Below are 15236 nucleotides of genomic sequence, written 5' to 3'. Positions count from 1 at the left end.
TGGCTCATAAAGTGCTGGGTTAATGGAGCAGAGAAGCTCTCATTTGTGTGGCAGTCAGAGGTGAAAGTGGGTTTCTGTCTGGCTGCTCCACACGGGCTGTCCCTGAGCCACTGGCACGCTGCAAGCAGGATTCTCACCAGCTGAGCTCCCTTGTCCCATGGCAGGAGCTGCTCCTGCCCCTCAGCCAGGGGCTTCTGACAGAGGCTGTTTATGACTGCAGCAATGAGACTTTTTCCCAACCATTTCCAAGGCTGGAAGAGCTTTCACTGGAAGTAACTGATGGGTTCAGTCCATGAACTGTTAACAGCAGCTTCAGAAATAAACTGCTCCCAAACTGCAAAGTGGTGTCATTCCAAAATGCTGCCCCATGCAGTGCTGGCAGGGCTCAGACCACTTCTTCTGGCTATTAATGACATCAAGAGACAGCTAAAAATGTCCTGAATAACCTCCTCTCTGCCTAAGTGATTGCCATTGCTGCTGTAGGCAATTTATTGGAGGCTTCTGTGCACCCTGAGCAGGAGGGGTGAGGAGCTCCACAGCCCCTCGTGGAAGGGGACCCCACCTTTCCAAGCCTCAGGGTGGGGGCCACATTTTCTGCTCTCTGGAGAAGTTCGGCTCCCAGCAGCTCTTCACTGTTTCTCTGCAAGGAGTTACCACATCTTTAGGTCAGCACTGGGCTTTGCTTCTAAATTCTCTTCAAGGAGAATGAGCCAGGTCAGCAAAGACTTTTTCAGCTGCCTAAGCTAACCTAACCCATTTGGAGGGAAATATATTAGGAAGCACTTCCATGTGCAGCTCAGCTGGCGGGTTGGAGCAGGCTCTGGCACCTGGCAAGGAGAGGTGGCTCTCAGCAGGCACAGCTGTGCTGGGAGAGGATGTGTCTACACTGTTTGTTGAACCCAGATTTTTAGGGTTCTGCAGTTCAAAAAAGATTGAAAACTGCTGCTCTGACTTCTCTGTCTGCAGCAGGGCAGCTCTGAGAGCTCCTGAGCAAGCCAACAGCAATATCAGAGCTCGACGTGCAAGGTCACGGGCAGGAGATTCTGTACTTTTCCAAACGATTCTGCTGGCTCTGGTTGTCTCAGGCTGGAAATGGCTTGGCCAGAGTTGGAACATTTTTTTGCTCTGCAGAGTTCAGTGGAGGCTGCTCTGAGCAGGGAGGGTGAGGTATGAGTTCACAGCACCTCAGCTGCTCCTGGCTGCCAGTCTGTGCTGCTGCTGGGAGAAGGGGGGAACTTCCAGACTTACCTGAAAGCTGCTGAGGGGCTCCCAGGCTATTGTCAACCCCTAAAACACTGCCAGGCTTTCCAAACATCATCCCTTTTCTGATGTGTTCTATGTATTTACACCCTTGGCTGCACCTTTGATTTTCTGTGGGAGCTTTGCTCGTGCCTGAACACGAGTAGCTGAGAAGTAGCTGAGCCCACAAGGCCCAGAAGCTAAGCTGCTTTTTCTCTCTGGTCTCTTTTGTTCCTTTTTGCTGTGAAGCAAACGGAAAGACTCCGAGCCACGGACCAAGTGCCTCCTGAACAACGCTGAGATTGCCCCCCACCACCCCAAGGACCCCGTGGAAATGAGGAGAATCAACTTCCAGACTCCAGGTAAGCAGCTGCTGACCAGCCTGTCCTGCTGGGAAGGCAGGAGGGGGCACCTGCCCCTTCCCTGAGCCCTTCCTGCCTGCTGGGCACTGCCTGCAGACCCAGTGCTGCCCTTGGGCACAGCCAAGGAGCCCCAGCTTGTCTGTGCTAAGTGGGGATGCTGAAAGAAGCCTTTGCTGGCATCCTCAGAGACCTTGCACAGGCTGTGCCCAGTGCTGGCGAGGCACAAGAAGGGTTTTCCTGGATTTCCAGAGAAATTGGTGCATTTTGAGCTGAGCTGCAAGCGCCATGGCTGTGCCAGACACGCCAGAGCAGCAGTGCTGCCCTGTGCCCCAGCTGGGAGCTCCTGGGTGGGGAGCTGGAGTGTGGCAGGCTGCCCAGCACCCAGTGCTCCAGCCACACCTGGAACTGGTGCTTTCTGGTGCCAAACCACCCCAGCTGGCAGCCAGGCCTGCCCCGTGGGCTGTGCAAGGGGAGAGGAGCTGGCTGCTTGGTGCAGGTGAGGCAGCATCTCCTCGCTTGGTGCAGGTGCTGTGATGGAATCCCAGACTGGGTTGGGTTGGGAGCACCTTAAAGTCCACTCAGCTCCACCCCCTGCCATGGGCAGGGCACTTTCCACTACCCCAGGTTGCTCCAAGCTTTGTCCAGCCTGGCCTTGGGCACTGCCAGGGCTGGGCCAGCAGCTGGGCAGAGGCTCCATGCACCTCCCTCCCTCCTGCACACACGTGTCCCCATGTCCATGCATGTCCCAGCTGCCTGCATGGCACCTCTGCAGCACCACTGACACACCTGGCACATCCTCACACCGATGGGCACCTGGCCATGCTGACCCAGTGCCTGTCCACGCCTCTGCCTCCAAGTTCTTGGTGCTGGAGGATTTGGAAGGGAATTTATTGTGCTTTTTGGGGGCTGGCTGTTGTTTTCAGTTTTTTTGTATTTTTTTTTTTTTTGCTGTTTGTGCTCGTTAGTAATGTTTCTGTAGCTCCTGTTTCCCCTTCCCATCCCAGTCCTGTCCTTAGCATTGTCAAATTTCCTTAGGGGGGGACTGGCAGCAGGGACAGAGAGCAGGGGAAGCACAAAGGCAGTGCTGAGCTGAGGGGCTCTTCCCAAAATGAGGTAGGAATCACCTGTTGGGATCAGCCCAGGCTTAGGAACAATGCTCAGTTGAGGGATGGCAGCAGGTTCACTCCAGGGAGAGCACAGGTAGGTCCCTAAATCAGCTCTTAGTGCTGCTCTTGCAGGAGAGTGAAGGTGGGGGAGAGCTTTTGAGTGCTCCCAGCTGCAGCTCAGCAGCAGTTTGCCCTTGTCTGGGTGCTTCCTTTGGAGCACCCCATTCTGTGGGTGCTCCAGGTGGAGGGAGTTGGGCGACCCAAAAGAAGGAGCTGCACTCTCTCAGATGAAAAGACTGTGCTGAGATAAAAATAAAAGGTTGTGGCCTTCCAGCTTGGTCTTGGTGCCAAGAAGCAGCTGGAAGGGCTGGTTCATGTGTTTCCCTGAGTGGGAGTTTTTGTGTCCCACAGGACAGCAGAGTCAGCTGAGGGTGCTTCCAGCAGGTAATGGGATCAATGGAGTCAGTCTTTTGTTGACCCCACTGCTTTGGTCATGCTGTACCTCGGAATTCTGCCTCTGGGAGCTTTCTAAAGGGTAGCTGAGACATCAAGACCTGCATTAAGGCTCTGCAGATCCCAAAACACACTTCCTGTGTCCAGTCTGCCTTTAGGAGATTCTTTCCTTACCAAATCTATCTGGCCAGAGTTGACCTACCTGGTGTTACTCTGCTCTATAATTTATTAAGCACTAAAAGGTTTTTAAGTATTTGGGGGAGTTGATCACCTGCCTCCCACAGAATTTTGGAAACATTGGGTAAAAATGGAAATGGATGGGGAAATGAGGTTGGAGTGTGTTGGTGGTGATGGAGAGGTTGTGGTGCTGTTTGCAGGGGAAGAGTCCACAGGTGCTCTCGGAGTTAAAGGCATTTAAATTCAATATATTGTGGTTCAGAAGGAGCCTGTATTCCTCTCCAGGTGACCCCAGGTAGAATCTCCATCGTGTCCCCAGCAGTGAAACAGAGGAGGTACATGGGAATGGGAATGTGCAGCTCAAAGAGGGGAAAGCATAGCACATCTTAGATATCCTGTCCTAATCAGCACAAAAAATACCTTTCTTTTCCTCTTTAGATTTATGTTGTTTTTTGTTTTTTTATTAGCATGAAATTTTTACAAAAGTGTATCTTTTATTTATTTATTTTTTACTGTTTTCTGCAGATTCTGGTCTGAGCAGCCCTCTCAGTGACCCTGAGTTTGACTTGGAAAGTTAGTTCCTGTGTGTTTTTGTTCCTGTTGGTTTCATTTTTTTCCCCCATTATTATTTTCCTCTTCTATCACTTTCCTTTCCAATTCTTGTTCCGTTCCTGTTACTATTTTTTGATTTTTCTGCTGAATTCTCCGTGTTCCTGCGGTGTTTGCCCATCTCATCCCTTTTCTGTGCCATCTGTGTGTCTGAACTGTGCTTCCAGTTTTACAGTTTCCCCTTAGAGCCCTTTGGAGGACACGGGGAGCAGCTGGGTTCCCATCCACCCCTCGCTGTCCCAGGAGGATCCAGGGCTGCCTTTCCCCCCTGTGGAAGATGTTCCATCACTGGTGCTTGCCTCAGTGTCCTCAGTGTCCCCTGTACTGTGCACTGGTGTCACTGGTGGGTTGTTCTTTGGTGTTTGTGATGCAGGGAAAGAGAAACTGGAGCTGCAGCTGAAAGAGCCACACAGGCACCTTTTCATTCCGAGGGGGAAGGGGCTATTTCCCAGCTGTGGCAGGTGCCTGCTCCTTGGCACCCAGCTGTTCCAGGAGCACAAAGACCAGAGGCCACCCCAGATTTCACAGGAGTGCCTCCAGCCACGGTGATTTTGCAGGATAAATGGGCTCTGGCCCACAGAGCAGATGTTAGGGTGACGTTTCTGGCGACTTGGCTGATGCACAGAGAATCAAGTCTTTTGTGATAAGATTAGAGAGATTCAAGTGATTGAAATGTTAGATGAGACTGGCTCGAAAAGATTTCATCCCATTAGGAGCCAAGATCCCAGCCTTGCTGGGTGGTATGGGCTTGGATTTCTTTTCTTTTTTTTTAATGCTGGGCAGGGAAGGATGTGAGGCTTCAGCTGACAAACGTGAAGAGTCACAGATGCTGCCTGTGCTCAGTGATGTGAGGGCTGGGAAATTTCCCTGAATAGTTCAATCCAAATATTGGTCTCTTTGGTATGGAATATGTCACAATTGTCCCCTCGACCCCCCTCATTGTAACGGAGGGGCTGTGGGCGTTTTCCTGGCTGAACTCAGCCCTTCATCCCCCAGATGAGTTCCTGAATTAAAGGAGAGAAGAGCAGCTGAGCTGAGGCAGTGCCACTCCTGCCTCGTTTCACAGCAAACTCCTGGATCCTACTGGAAAGAAACCCCATGCACTTGGCATTTTGACCAGGGAAGTGTTTATTGCTGCAGAGGTTCTTTTATTCCAAAGAGCCTTAGAAAACGATCCCATGAGGAGTTTCTGTCCTTAACAGCAGCAGAACAAGGCGAGTTCCCAAGTGCTGCCAGCCAGGCTCTGTGCAGGGAGGGTTGGAGGGGAAGCAGGATGACCCCCAGCAAAGGGCAGAGCTGCTGGTCACACTCTGGGATTTTCCTGGAGCTTTTGTGAAGGAAACTTGTGAAATTCCTTCAAGGGCAAGGTGAGTCCTCATTCCAGATTGGCACAGTGGGCTTTTCCCATGCAGCCCACTGGCTCAGAGGTTGTTGCTCATGTTGCTCCATGACTTCTGAGCCAAGGAGGATCTGGAGTTTTTCTTACTTGTTATTACTGGGGTTTCAGATTATTTATTTTCTCCTCTTAACCTACATGTCCATCAAGTGTTGGTGGTGTTAAGCTGGTTTGGTCTGATCTGGAACATCTCAGCCAGGGTCTCCCCATCCCACACTGAGAGAGGACCAGCTCCTCCCAACACCCCGATCTGCTTCTGGTGCTGGGGTGGATGGCAGCCCCCCTCCACCCAGGTGGAGAAATAACCCTCCTCCAGGTGGGATGGGACAGGACAACAAGAGACTAAAATGGAAGTTTTTCCTCCATAAACCAAGAGAGGTTTCCTGCCCTGATCCTAGCAGGCTGAAATGGAGCCAGCACAACCCCCAGGATAGTTCAGGGTTATTTTTGTGAGGTTTTTTTTGGTATATTTCCCCTCTTCATCTATTTTCAGCCGTATTTCCTTGTGCTGAAAATAGATGCATGGTGAGCTTAGGAGAAACCTGTCCAGGTTTGGCAGACTCATCCCATGCCCAGGCCTGGGGGAAGCAGCACCTGTCCCAAATCACTGTAAAACTGAGGATGTCATGCTTGCTTTGCCATCTCTGTGCTGAGTTTTCAGAGTATCTGACCATGCCGCTGCCACGCCGCTGCTTTGTCACCCACCAAACACCCACGGGGCTCGAAATTCTCCCTGGCTTCCATCTCTTCTCCACTCCTGTCCTTCTCATCGGGGGCACTGCCCAGGGCTTCTCCGAATGCTGCTCTCCAAGCCCCTGGAGAGGCTGGAGAAGCATGGGAAGCCTTTGGAAAAACATCATCGATGCAGATGAGCAAAGCACGGAGCGCTTTTCCTCCTGGGTTTGCAGCGTAGCCTTTGGAGAACTGTGAGCAGGGAAGGGCCCCTGCTCTTCCCAGAGCTCCTTTCAGAGCAGGATGTGCAAATCCCAGGCTGAGAACTGAGTCAGCCATGGCTGCTCACTCCGGTGGTGGCTGAGATGTTCCCCAGTTGGACCAGTCCGACCCCTGGGACGTCCCAGTGTGGCTCCAGTGAGTTCTCTGGCTGCCTCAACACCAGCACCCCAAAGTGTTGAGGGGGATTGCAGGGGCAGCAGCTGAACCAGCTCAGGGGCATCAGCCACAATCCCCCTGCCTGAGGAGGATCTCCTGCCTGTCCATCCCAAAAAGTGACACCAGCAGAGCCTGGACAGGGCCAGCGCAGCCCCAGAGCTGTTGGAGGGAGGGCTGTGCTGTAGAAGGAACATCACCCACCAGCCAGGAGTGGGAAGAGGAGCCTGTTGGGTGCTTCCAGGCCTGGCTGCAACCTGGGGATGGTGGAGGTCAGAGCTCAGTGTCCATGAGCAGACCGAGAACTTCCAGAGGCAACGTTGTGCAAAAAACAACCCAGAGAATCCCTGAGGTCGGAAAAGACCTTCAAGATCATCAAGTGCAGTTCCTGAAAAGCCTCCCCTGCTTCCCCCCATCTGCATATTCCCATCTCCTGCCCACATCTCCATGGTTGGCTGGATCCTGCCCTTGCCTCCCTTTCTGTTGGAGCTGGTTCCTGGTCCTGGCGGGTGCTGTGCCATTTGCTGCGTCGGTTCCTCTGGCAGCGTTTGCTCATTCCAAGTCCACTTTGGAATCGCTAACACGCATCTGCTCCTCGGATTTTCCTTTTTGTTTTGCTCTGATCTCCACATTGAAAATGGGGCCATCACGGGAACACTCTCATTTTACTGTTATTTTTTTTTATTTCCTTGATTTTTATTTTTTACTTCCAAGGACACAATTTCGAGCCCTGAATTCTTCTCTTCTAACCTCCCTACTTTCATTGCAGATCTTACATTGTAATTTATTTTCTTTTCTTGTTCCTTCTTTCTTATAAAACGCGCAACGGTTGTGAATTTTAGTTATTATTAAATGCAATTCTTTTCCTGCTGTCTTGTCTTTTAGGTATGCTCAGCCACCCACCCATCCCTGTTTCTGAGCTGGCTGAACACACAGAGCATCTCAAAGCTAATGATAACCTGAAATTATCCCAAGAGTATGAGGTATGAGCAAGAGTGAGTGCTGTGCATGGGTTTGCAGAGCCAGGAATTAGGGAATTCAGACAGGACTTCATCTGAATGAACAGCTTCATTTTAAAGACCTGGTTAGCTGAAATTTAAAAGCTATTTATGTATTGGAAATTAAGTACTTGCTGGGAGCTTTTCTGGGTTTAGTTCTAGTTCATAAAAAGAAAGAGGTTGGTCCATGAGCTCCTGTTGGGTCAGCAGAGGCTGAGCTCCCTCAGGGAAGGGATGCAGTCCTGGAAGGGACTGCTGGATGGGATGGGAGCTGTCCTTGGGGTGCCCATGACTTGCTGCTGGACACAGAGCAGAGCCAGACTGTGACACCCAGTTTTTACAGCTGAGCTTGGGTGAGATGAGCAGGGAGTGCTGCACAGCAGCCACAGAGCTAAAGATGGGAAAACAGGATGGTTTGTGCTTCCTTGTCATGTCTGAGGGGTTTGTGCACGTTTTCCCTATCCTGGTAGTGTTTGGTTACTCAATCCCAGACTGGTCTGGGTTGGAAGCACCTTAAAGCCCATGCAGTGCCCCCCCTGCCATCAGCAGAGACCTTCCACGGGCCCAGGGTGCCCCAAGCCCCATCCAGCCTGGCCTTGGGCACTGCCAGGGATGCAGGGGCAGCCACAGCTGCTCTGGGCACCCTGTGCCAGGGCCTGCCCACCCTCACAGGGAGGAATTTTTCATAATATCCAACCTAAAACCTCATCAGTTTAAAGCCCTTTGTCCTATCATTTCATGCCCTTGTAAAAAACCTCTCTCCACTCTTGGTTTTGTTGTTGAAAGACATCAAATGCCCTGATATTTTTAGCCTAATAGGAGTCTAGACTGCCTGTGTCTGTTTGCAGGCAGGGAGTGAGGGGATGTTTTCCAAACAAAGGGATGCTTTTTCCCTTCCCTGACTCCTGGATATCACCAGGCACCCTGAGCAGGGGTCACACCTTAGAAAAGGCACATTTTGCTCTGCTTGGGTCTCTCCTCCCACGCTGGGTGGAAAGAGCAGCAGCAGCTCGTTCTGTGCTCCATCCAGATTCCAGAGGCTGATCTGCATAATGCCACATCCCGAGTGCCCTGGCTGTGCGCCAGCCCAACCTCCTCCAGAGGGAGAGCCAGAGCTGAACAAACATCGCTAATGAAGTGAAGGCGAGGCATGATTAGAGGGATGGAGAGCAAACAGACACATTACAATAGTATAAATACCCATTAGTTAGGAATTCTCCACAGCCAGAGTGCTGAAGCTCAGAGCTGTTCTGTGGACGGTTTTGTACCAGCTGTGCCCGGGGAGCTCTGGGGTGGGCACAGGCAGGGAGGACAGCGGGGCTGGGCAAGGGCTGGCTCAGAGGGGTGGATCTGGGATCTGGGACCCTGTCCCCAAAGGGTGGCAGCCAGAGGCAGAGCAAGCAGCAGCAAACACAGCTCTGCACGTTCCTGCCAAGCCTCCAATTGAGGCAAACCCCAAGGGCTCTGCAAAATGATGAAGGAATTAAGCCCTTGTTTTATTTAATTCTCTGGCTGAGGATTTAGAGGTAAACGTAATTAACCTAATTTCCATATCTGGGACAGCTGGACTTCAGAGAGGAAAAAAAACCCGACCACCAAACCTGGCATAAATCACTAGGACGGGCAGAGGGGATTTTTCTCTCCAGTGCATTTCATTGTTTATTCCTTCATCCCTTCTAGGAAAAATCCATATTGATTGAGTGTCCTAGGGCCAGGGTCCTTACCCCTGTTTTGTGCTGGGGGATGCACTCTTACCCCTGCCAGGCTCCTGTGGGGCTTCCTCCCCATTGCACTGGGAAACCTTTGGTGCTGAGTCCAGAGGGGGAATGACCTCAGATATGCCACTTGGGGCCAGGGGAGATGGGACATCAGCTGTTCCACGGGGCTGGGGCTTTCCCACAGCAAAGCTGCGTTCTTGCAAACGGCGATCGCTGCGCCGCTCGGCGAGACCTGCAGAGCCACGTGGAACAAGTGCTCAGAACTGCATTTGCTGCTTTTCTCCTCACTGACTCTCCCGTTTCCTTTCCCAATCCCTCCAGTCCATCGACCCTGGCCAGCAGTTCACCTGGGAGCACTCCAATTTGGAAGTGAACAAGCCCAAGAACCGCTACGCGAACGTGATCGCCTACGACCACTCCCGGGTCATCCTGCTGCCCATCGAAGGTATGGAGCACCCCCATCCTCCAGGCACTGCTGGGATGGAGCTCCTGCAGGGAGCACATTGCACACACTCTTCTTTCATCTCTATATTCTTCTCTTAACGTCTCCCTGGGAGTTTGGCAAGCAGGAGACACCTCTGTAAACCAGGCATTTGTTAAATTCTGGTGACTGGCATATTCCTCTGGAGGTGCAATTCCTCATATCAAGGGCTGGTTTATCAAGAAACTGCCTTTCCTTTGCTTGGAGATGCCTGCTTGATACATCTCTGACTAACAGGAAGAATTCAGACCACATAGTGCTTTAGAGGGAGCAGAAGAGGGTGGCTTGGAACACAGAGCGGGGCTGCTCAGGGAGGAGTGGGAAAGAAGCCCAGGGCTGATTGTGGAAATGTGAGAGGCAGCAGCAGCAGAGATGTGGCTGCTGAGTTGTACAGGCACAAAGATCACTTGATACGCAGCCCCTGCTGCAACCCTGGCCCCTAAAAAAGGCTTGGGATAAGAAGGGGTTAGTGCGAGCCTGGTTGTAAATTGTTTCCTGAGCTGCTTATGTGAGCGATGGTGCAGTCAGAAAATTTACATTAAATTTCACAACTCATGGCTCTTGACAGAGCTGCTCCAGTGCACGCCAGGATAAGAGGGGCTTGAGATGGAGTTGAACAGGGCACCTGCTTGGGTTGCTGCTGCCGAGATAAAGTTGGAGTTTCATGGGCTCAGGATGTGGCTGTGCCGGGTGGATAAAGCGTTCAAGGCCAGTCTTGCGTTGCCAAGAGCTGATCATCAGAGCAGAGAGGATGTGGGATGTCCTGGTAACTGCCTGGTGAATGCAGAGGTTAATTCCAAAGCCTTTGAAACCAGGGAATTGCTAAAATAATCTCCCTGTGCCACGGTAGCTCTGAGGGGCACAGGGAAGGGGGAGAGCTGAGGCAGCAGCAGAGCACGGTGATTTGCCAAAAAACTGCACAAATCTGGATTGCTCTGGTCTGCTATTAGAGGGCTTTAAATGTTTCTCCTTGTGAAGCTGACTGTGTTCTGCCTTGGTTTAATTCTGAGATTAATATTGTATGAGCCAAGGAAAGCAGAGGCTTTAAAAAGTTGCTTTGTCATTCAAGGGAGGGGAGAAGAACACAAGTGTGGGAGTGAAGGACACTTGGGCTGGTCTTGGATCTGGGGCTGGATGCAGGCAGCAGTTCCAGCTCTGCCCAGGGCTCTGTGAGGGACCAACAGTGCAAGGATGATGGGCCAAGGTTGAATTTTCAAGCATCTGAGAGGTTCTGACATGTCTTGGCTGGTGTGCTCCTTCCTACCGGGCTCTATTTTATGCTCAAGGCTGGAAGATGAAAGGAGCTGGAGGAATTCGTTTTGTTGCATTCTCTTTGTTTTAAATCTGGATTTGTCAAGGATGCAGACTGTCACTGCCTGCTTGGTCAGGAAGAAGCAGTGGCTTTAATTCTGTGACTTCTCTGAAGCTGAGCCTGTCACACAGTGAAACCTTGCAGGAGCTCATGGCCACCATTTCAAATGACAGAGTGAACCCTAGGGGGCTGAAGGGGAGATTAATTCTGGAAGTTCCTTGAGCACACTTCTGCCATGGCAGCCACCTTCTCTCCCTCCTGAAATTTCAGCCTGGGAGGGAGCAAGGGTAGGGAACCTCCAGAAATTTAATCAAAAGCAATTTCCCAGCAGCTGAAGTCCCCGAGTGCCCTTGAGGACAGGCAGGCTGCTCTGGGCTCGCCCCTCGCCAGCAGCAGCCCCGATTGCTGCAGCCCAATTCCTCACTGGTGCTGCTCCCCAGCCCTGGCTCCCCTGGAGCAGGAGTGAAGGGCTCTGCACTGAGTTAATCATGGGTTTGCAGATCCTGCCAGCCTTGCCAGGCGCTCGCTGTGCTCGGGAGCAGCCAAACCAGCCCGGAGTGCGGCTGCTCCGTGCCAGGCGCCGGCTCTGAGCTGAACCTGGGCAGTGCGCCTGCCAAGGGCATTTTAACTTCAGAGCAGCTTTCTCCTGCCATGTCCCAATCAACCTCTTCACTCTGGCAGTGCCTCCTGCTCATCCCAAACCCTCAAGCAGGGACCCAGGCGAGCAGCTGGAACTCAATAGCCTGTAACTCATGCGAGTACGAAAAAAAAACACTCTTAAAAATGACAGCGGGCAATTTACAGCGAGTCAAAGCCTGTAATTTCAAAGCCTTCATTGGCTAAATCAAGCCTGGCTTTATTCTTTACTCTGTCCAGCTGTAGCTCAATGACTGGGATTAGACTGTGGACAGTCATTGACCAGGTGCATTTGCTGCCTGGGCTTGGGGCAGGCTGGGAAAAGAACTCAGGTTTGTCCTGTGGACACTGATGCAGCAGGAGCCCCATGCCAGGACTTTGCTTCTGTTAAGCACATGAGTAAAACCACCACAGTTTCAAGGCCTGATATTTGGTCTCTTTAATACTTTTTGGAAGGAGTTACTGTCTCTCTGCAGTGCAGGAGCCTGTCCTGGGAAAACCTGGCAGAGCCTGGGTCATCCTGACCCACCAAGCCACGGAGGCTCTGGTGTTTCTGCAGGGGGCTTCTCTCTGACAGCATCCCTGCAAAAATCTCCTCGTGCTTCCAAGCTGTGTGAAGTCCCGTGCAGTTCCCTGATTTTCTGCTGATTTGACACAGGAATTGTGGGCAGTGATTACATCAATGCCAACTACATCGACGGGTACCGGAAGCAGAACGCCTACATTGCCACACAGGGGCCCCTGCCAGAGACCTTTGGGGACTTCTGGAGGATGGTGTGGGAGCAGCGCTCAGCCACCATTGTCATGATGACTAAGCTGGAGGAGAAATCACGGGTAGGATGCATGAGAGGGATGACTGGTTAGTCATAATCCAGGGGGATTGGAGGGGAGAGTCGGGGGAACAGCAAATCCCTTTGATGTGCAGCCGGGGAGGGGATTTCTGCCTGCTCTGCCAGCACCCTGAAAGTTCAGTGATTCATTGCTTTTAAAAAACCAAACCATTCACCCTGGAAAGCTGCAGCCTCCTTGGCAACTCCAGGAGAAGAGGCTGCTGGATCCCACTGCATGTCTGTCTTGGAGTTAATCATGTGGCAAGTTTCACATTCAGTTCTCTTGTTTAACAAGCCCCAGTACATTCCCTCTAATCTTTAGGATCATTCCAGTCTGTTATCTGTGGGATTGATGTAGCATCAAAGTCTGTGCTTAGTCAGTAGGAGCTTTTTCTGATGGGTTTGTCCCTGTCTGGTGCTCTGCAAAGACACTCCCATTGCCTTTGCCACCACCACCAGCCCAGCTTCTCCTGTTTGCGGGGGCAGTTTGGGAATGAGCACCCCCACCATTAAGGGTTTGTCCCAGCACTGAGCCATCCCTCCTGTCTTGCAGATAAAGTGTGACCAGTACTGGCCAGGCCGAGGCACAGACACCTACGGAATGATCCAAGTGACCTTGCTGGACACCATTGAACTGGCCACGTTCTGCGTGCGGACGTTCTCCCTTCACAAGGTGAGCTGGCTCCTGCTCCTGTTTTCCCTGGAGATGGGCTGGAACATTCCTGGTGAGCTGCAGGAATACTCAAGGATTTCTCTTAAGGGAAAAACTCAGAACAGTGGGTGGGAAGAGTCCCATGATCTGAATTATTTGCACCTGCAGGCTCCAGTCACAAAGGGGTCTCAGGCTGCAACATTCCAAAAGATCAATAAATCTTTGATGTGAGGCTCATGCCACTTCCAAACCTTCATTCCCACCCTCAAGAGCTCTGGGTTTCCCTCTTAACATTCCCTCTGCATGGCAGGGATGGCACTGGGTGAGCTTTAATGTCCTCTTCAACACAAACCATCCTGCAACTCGAACGAAATTAAGATAACAATAAGCATTACAGACATCATTAATAAGCAGGATCCTCCTGAAGCACCCCCTGCCCTTCCCTGTATAAGTGGGGGGATAACTGAGGGCTGTGGCACACAGCACACGCAGCACAGGCAGGTTGGGGGTGCTGCTGTCCCCTGAGCCCCGTGCCCCTGTGCTGCAGAACGGCTCCAGCGAGAAGCGCGAGGTGCGGCAGTTCCAGTTCACGGCGTGGCCAGACCACGGCGTGCCCGAGTACCCCACCCCCTTCCTGGCCTTCCTGAGACGGGTCAAAACCTGCAACCCCCCGGATGCTGGGCCCATCGTGGTGCACTGCAGGTACAGCTTCCCTTCCCCTGGCACAGGGCCACCTGGGAGGGAGGGAATCCGGGAGGGTGTGGATGTACCTGGGAGCAGGGACAGCTCTTGGCCAAAGCTGGATTCCCAGGCAGCAGCTGAGAAGGAAACTCGGGGATTCCATTGACCACAGCATTTCCTGAGATGATGAGGGATGTAATTTGTGCCAAATCACTTGGATTGAGTCCTGCAGGCCAGGCTGGACAGGGCTTGGAGCAACCTGCTCTAGTGGAAGGTGTCCCTGCCATGGGACAGGAAAAGCTTTAGGGTCCCTTTGAAACCAAACCATTCTGGGATTTGATGATCTTGTTAAGCAGAGGGAAGTGCCTGGTGCTATACCAGTGGCTGGTTCTGTGTGGTGGGGTTGGCTCTGGTCACAATGAGAAAGGAGGAGGATCAGGGATCAGGTGCGACCTCAGAGGGTGTTGGAGGTGCTTGGGAGGCAGAGCTGCCTCAGCTGCCCAAGGCAGAGCTGACAGTGAGTGACAGAGGCTTTCTGAGTGCTGCAGCCTTCCTGATAATGCCAGGCTGAAGGCAGGTAACATTCCCTAATTCAATTTACAACCCAGTGAGGAATCCTTGGAGCCTCAATGCAGATAAATCCCTGTGTTCCTCAGGAGGGTGTGAGGAGCCTGCAGGTTCCTGGGCACTGGGGGAAGATCTGAATTGTACAGGCTGCTGGGGAAGCTAATCCTGCCTCTGCTGGAGGATGCCATTTAAACAGTCTTTGTGAGTGGGCAACTTATCACTACCCTTGCAGATGGCAATTATTGTGCACCTCAGAAAATGAATAAAGAGCTGTCAGCTCACAACCAGCTCCCAGATCAGCTGCTAAATTCTTGCCAAAGCTCCAGTCACCTGCTTGGTTCAGGTGGTAGGCAGTCTAATTAACAGAGATCAAGAGGGCTCAAGGAAAAAAGGAACAGCACTGGAATGGTAAAAGAAAACCCTTTATTAGCAGTGGCACAAGAGAGCACAGAGCCCTGCTGGGGCACAAATGCCATTACACACAGGTCTGATGTTACCTGATGCACAAAAACATTGGGGGAGAGAGGTGACGCATGTTACTCATTACAACGTCAGTGGTTTTTCAGCTGCTGAGATCTGAGAGATCAAACGGGCTTTTTCAGCCTTCAGATCCTACCAGCCCCTTGTAGGAGCCTGGGGCTGCTACAGCTGAGCCTGGCACGGGGTGTCACAGTGGAGGGGGCTGGGACAGAGTGCTGTGGTGGGGACAGAGCGGTGGGGAGGGGGACAGAGCGGTGGGGAGGGGGACAGAGCAATGTGGAGGCGGGACAGAGCGGTGTGGAGGGGGACAGAGCGGTGTGGAGGGGGACAGAGCGGTGTGGAGGGGGGACAGAGCGGTGTGGAGGGGGGACAGAACAGTGTGGAGGGGGACAGAGCAATGTGGAGGGGGACAGAGCGGTGTGGAGGGGGGAC

General features: G+C 52.3%; 1 protein-coding gene across 2 annotated transcripts in view; it reads left to right on the top strand.

The window, feature by feature from the left end:
• PTPRS (protein tyrosine phosphatase receptor type S) overlaps nucleotides 1–15236 on the top strand; it is a 133076-nt gene that overhangs the window by 110165 nt on the left and 7675 nt on the right. For both annotated transcript variants that reach the window (XM_072919461.1, XM_072919460.1), the window contains 7 exons: nucleotides 1489–1601; nucleotides 3863–3910; nucleotides 7335–7432; nucleotides 9487–9610; nucleotides 12253–12428; nucleotides 12978–13097; nucleotides 13624–13778. In XM_072919461.1, the coding sequence (XP_072775562.1) occupies nucleotides 1489–1601; nucleotides 3863–3910; nucleotides 7335–7432; nucleotides 9487–9610; nucleotides 12253–12428; nucleotides 12978–13097; nucleotides 13624–13778 (834 nt within the window). The remainder of the gene's footprint in view (nucleotides 1–1488; nucleotides 1602–3862; nucleotides 3911–7334; nucleotides 7433–9486; nucleotides 9611–12252; nucleotides 12429–12977; nucleotides 13098–13623; nucleotides 13779–15236) is intronic.

Source organism: Taeniopygia guttata, chromosome 28 (assembly GCF_048771995.1).
Source record: "Taeniopygia guttata chromosome 28, bTaeGut7.mat, whole genome shotgun sequence".
Classification (NCBI taxonomy): domain Eukaryota; kingdom Metazoa; phylum Chordata; class Aves; order Passeriformes; family Estrildidae; genus Taeniopygia; species Taeniopygia guttata.
Note: the sequence above shows the minus strand (reverse complement) of the source record. Positions and strands in the feature narration are given on the sequence as shown.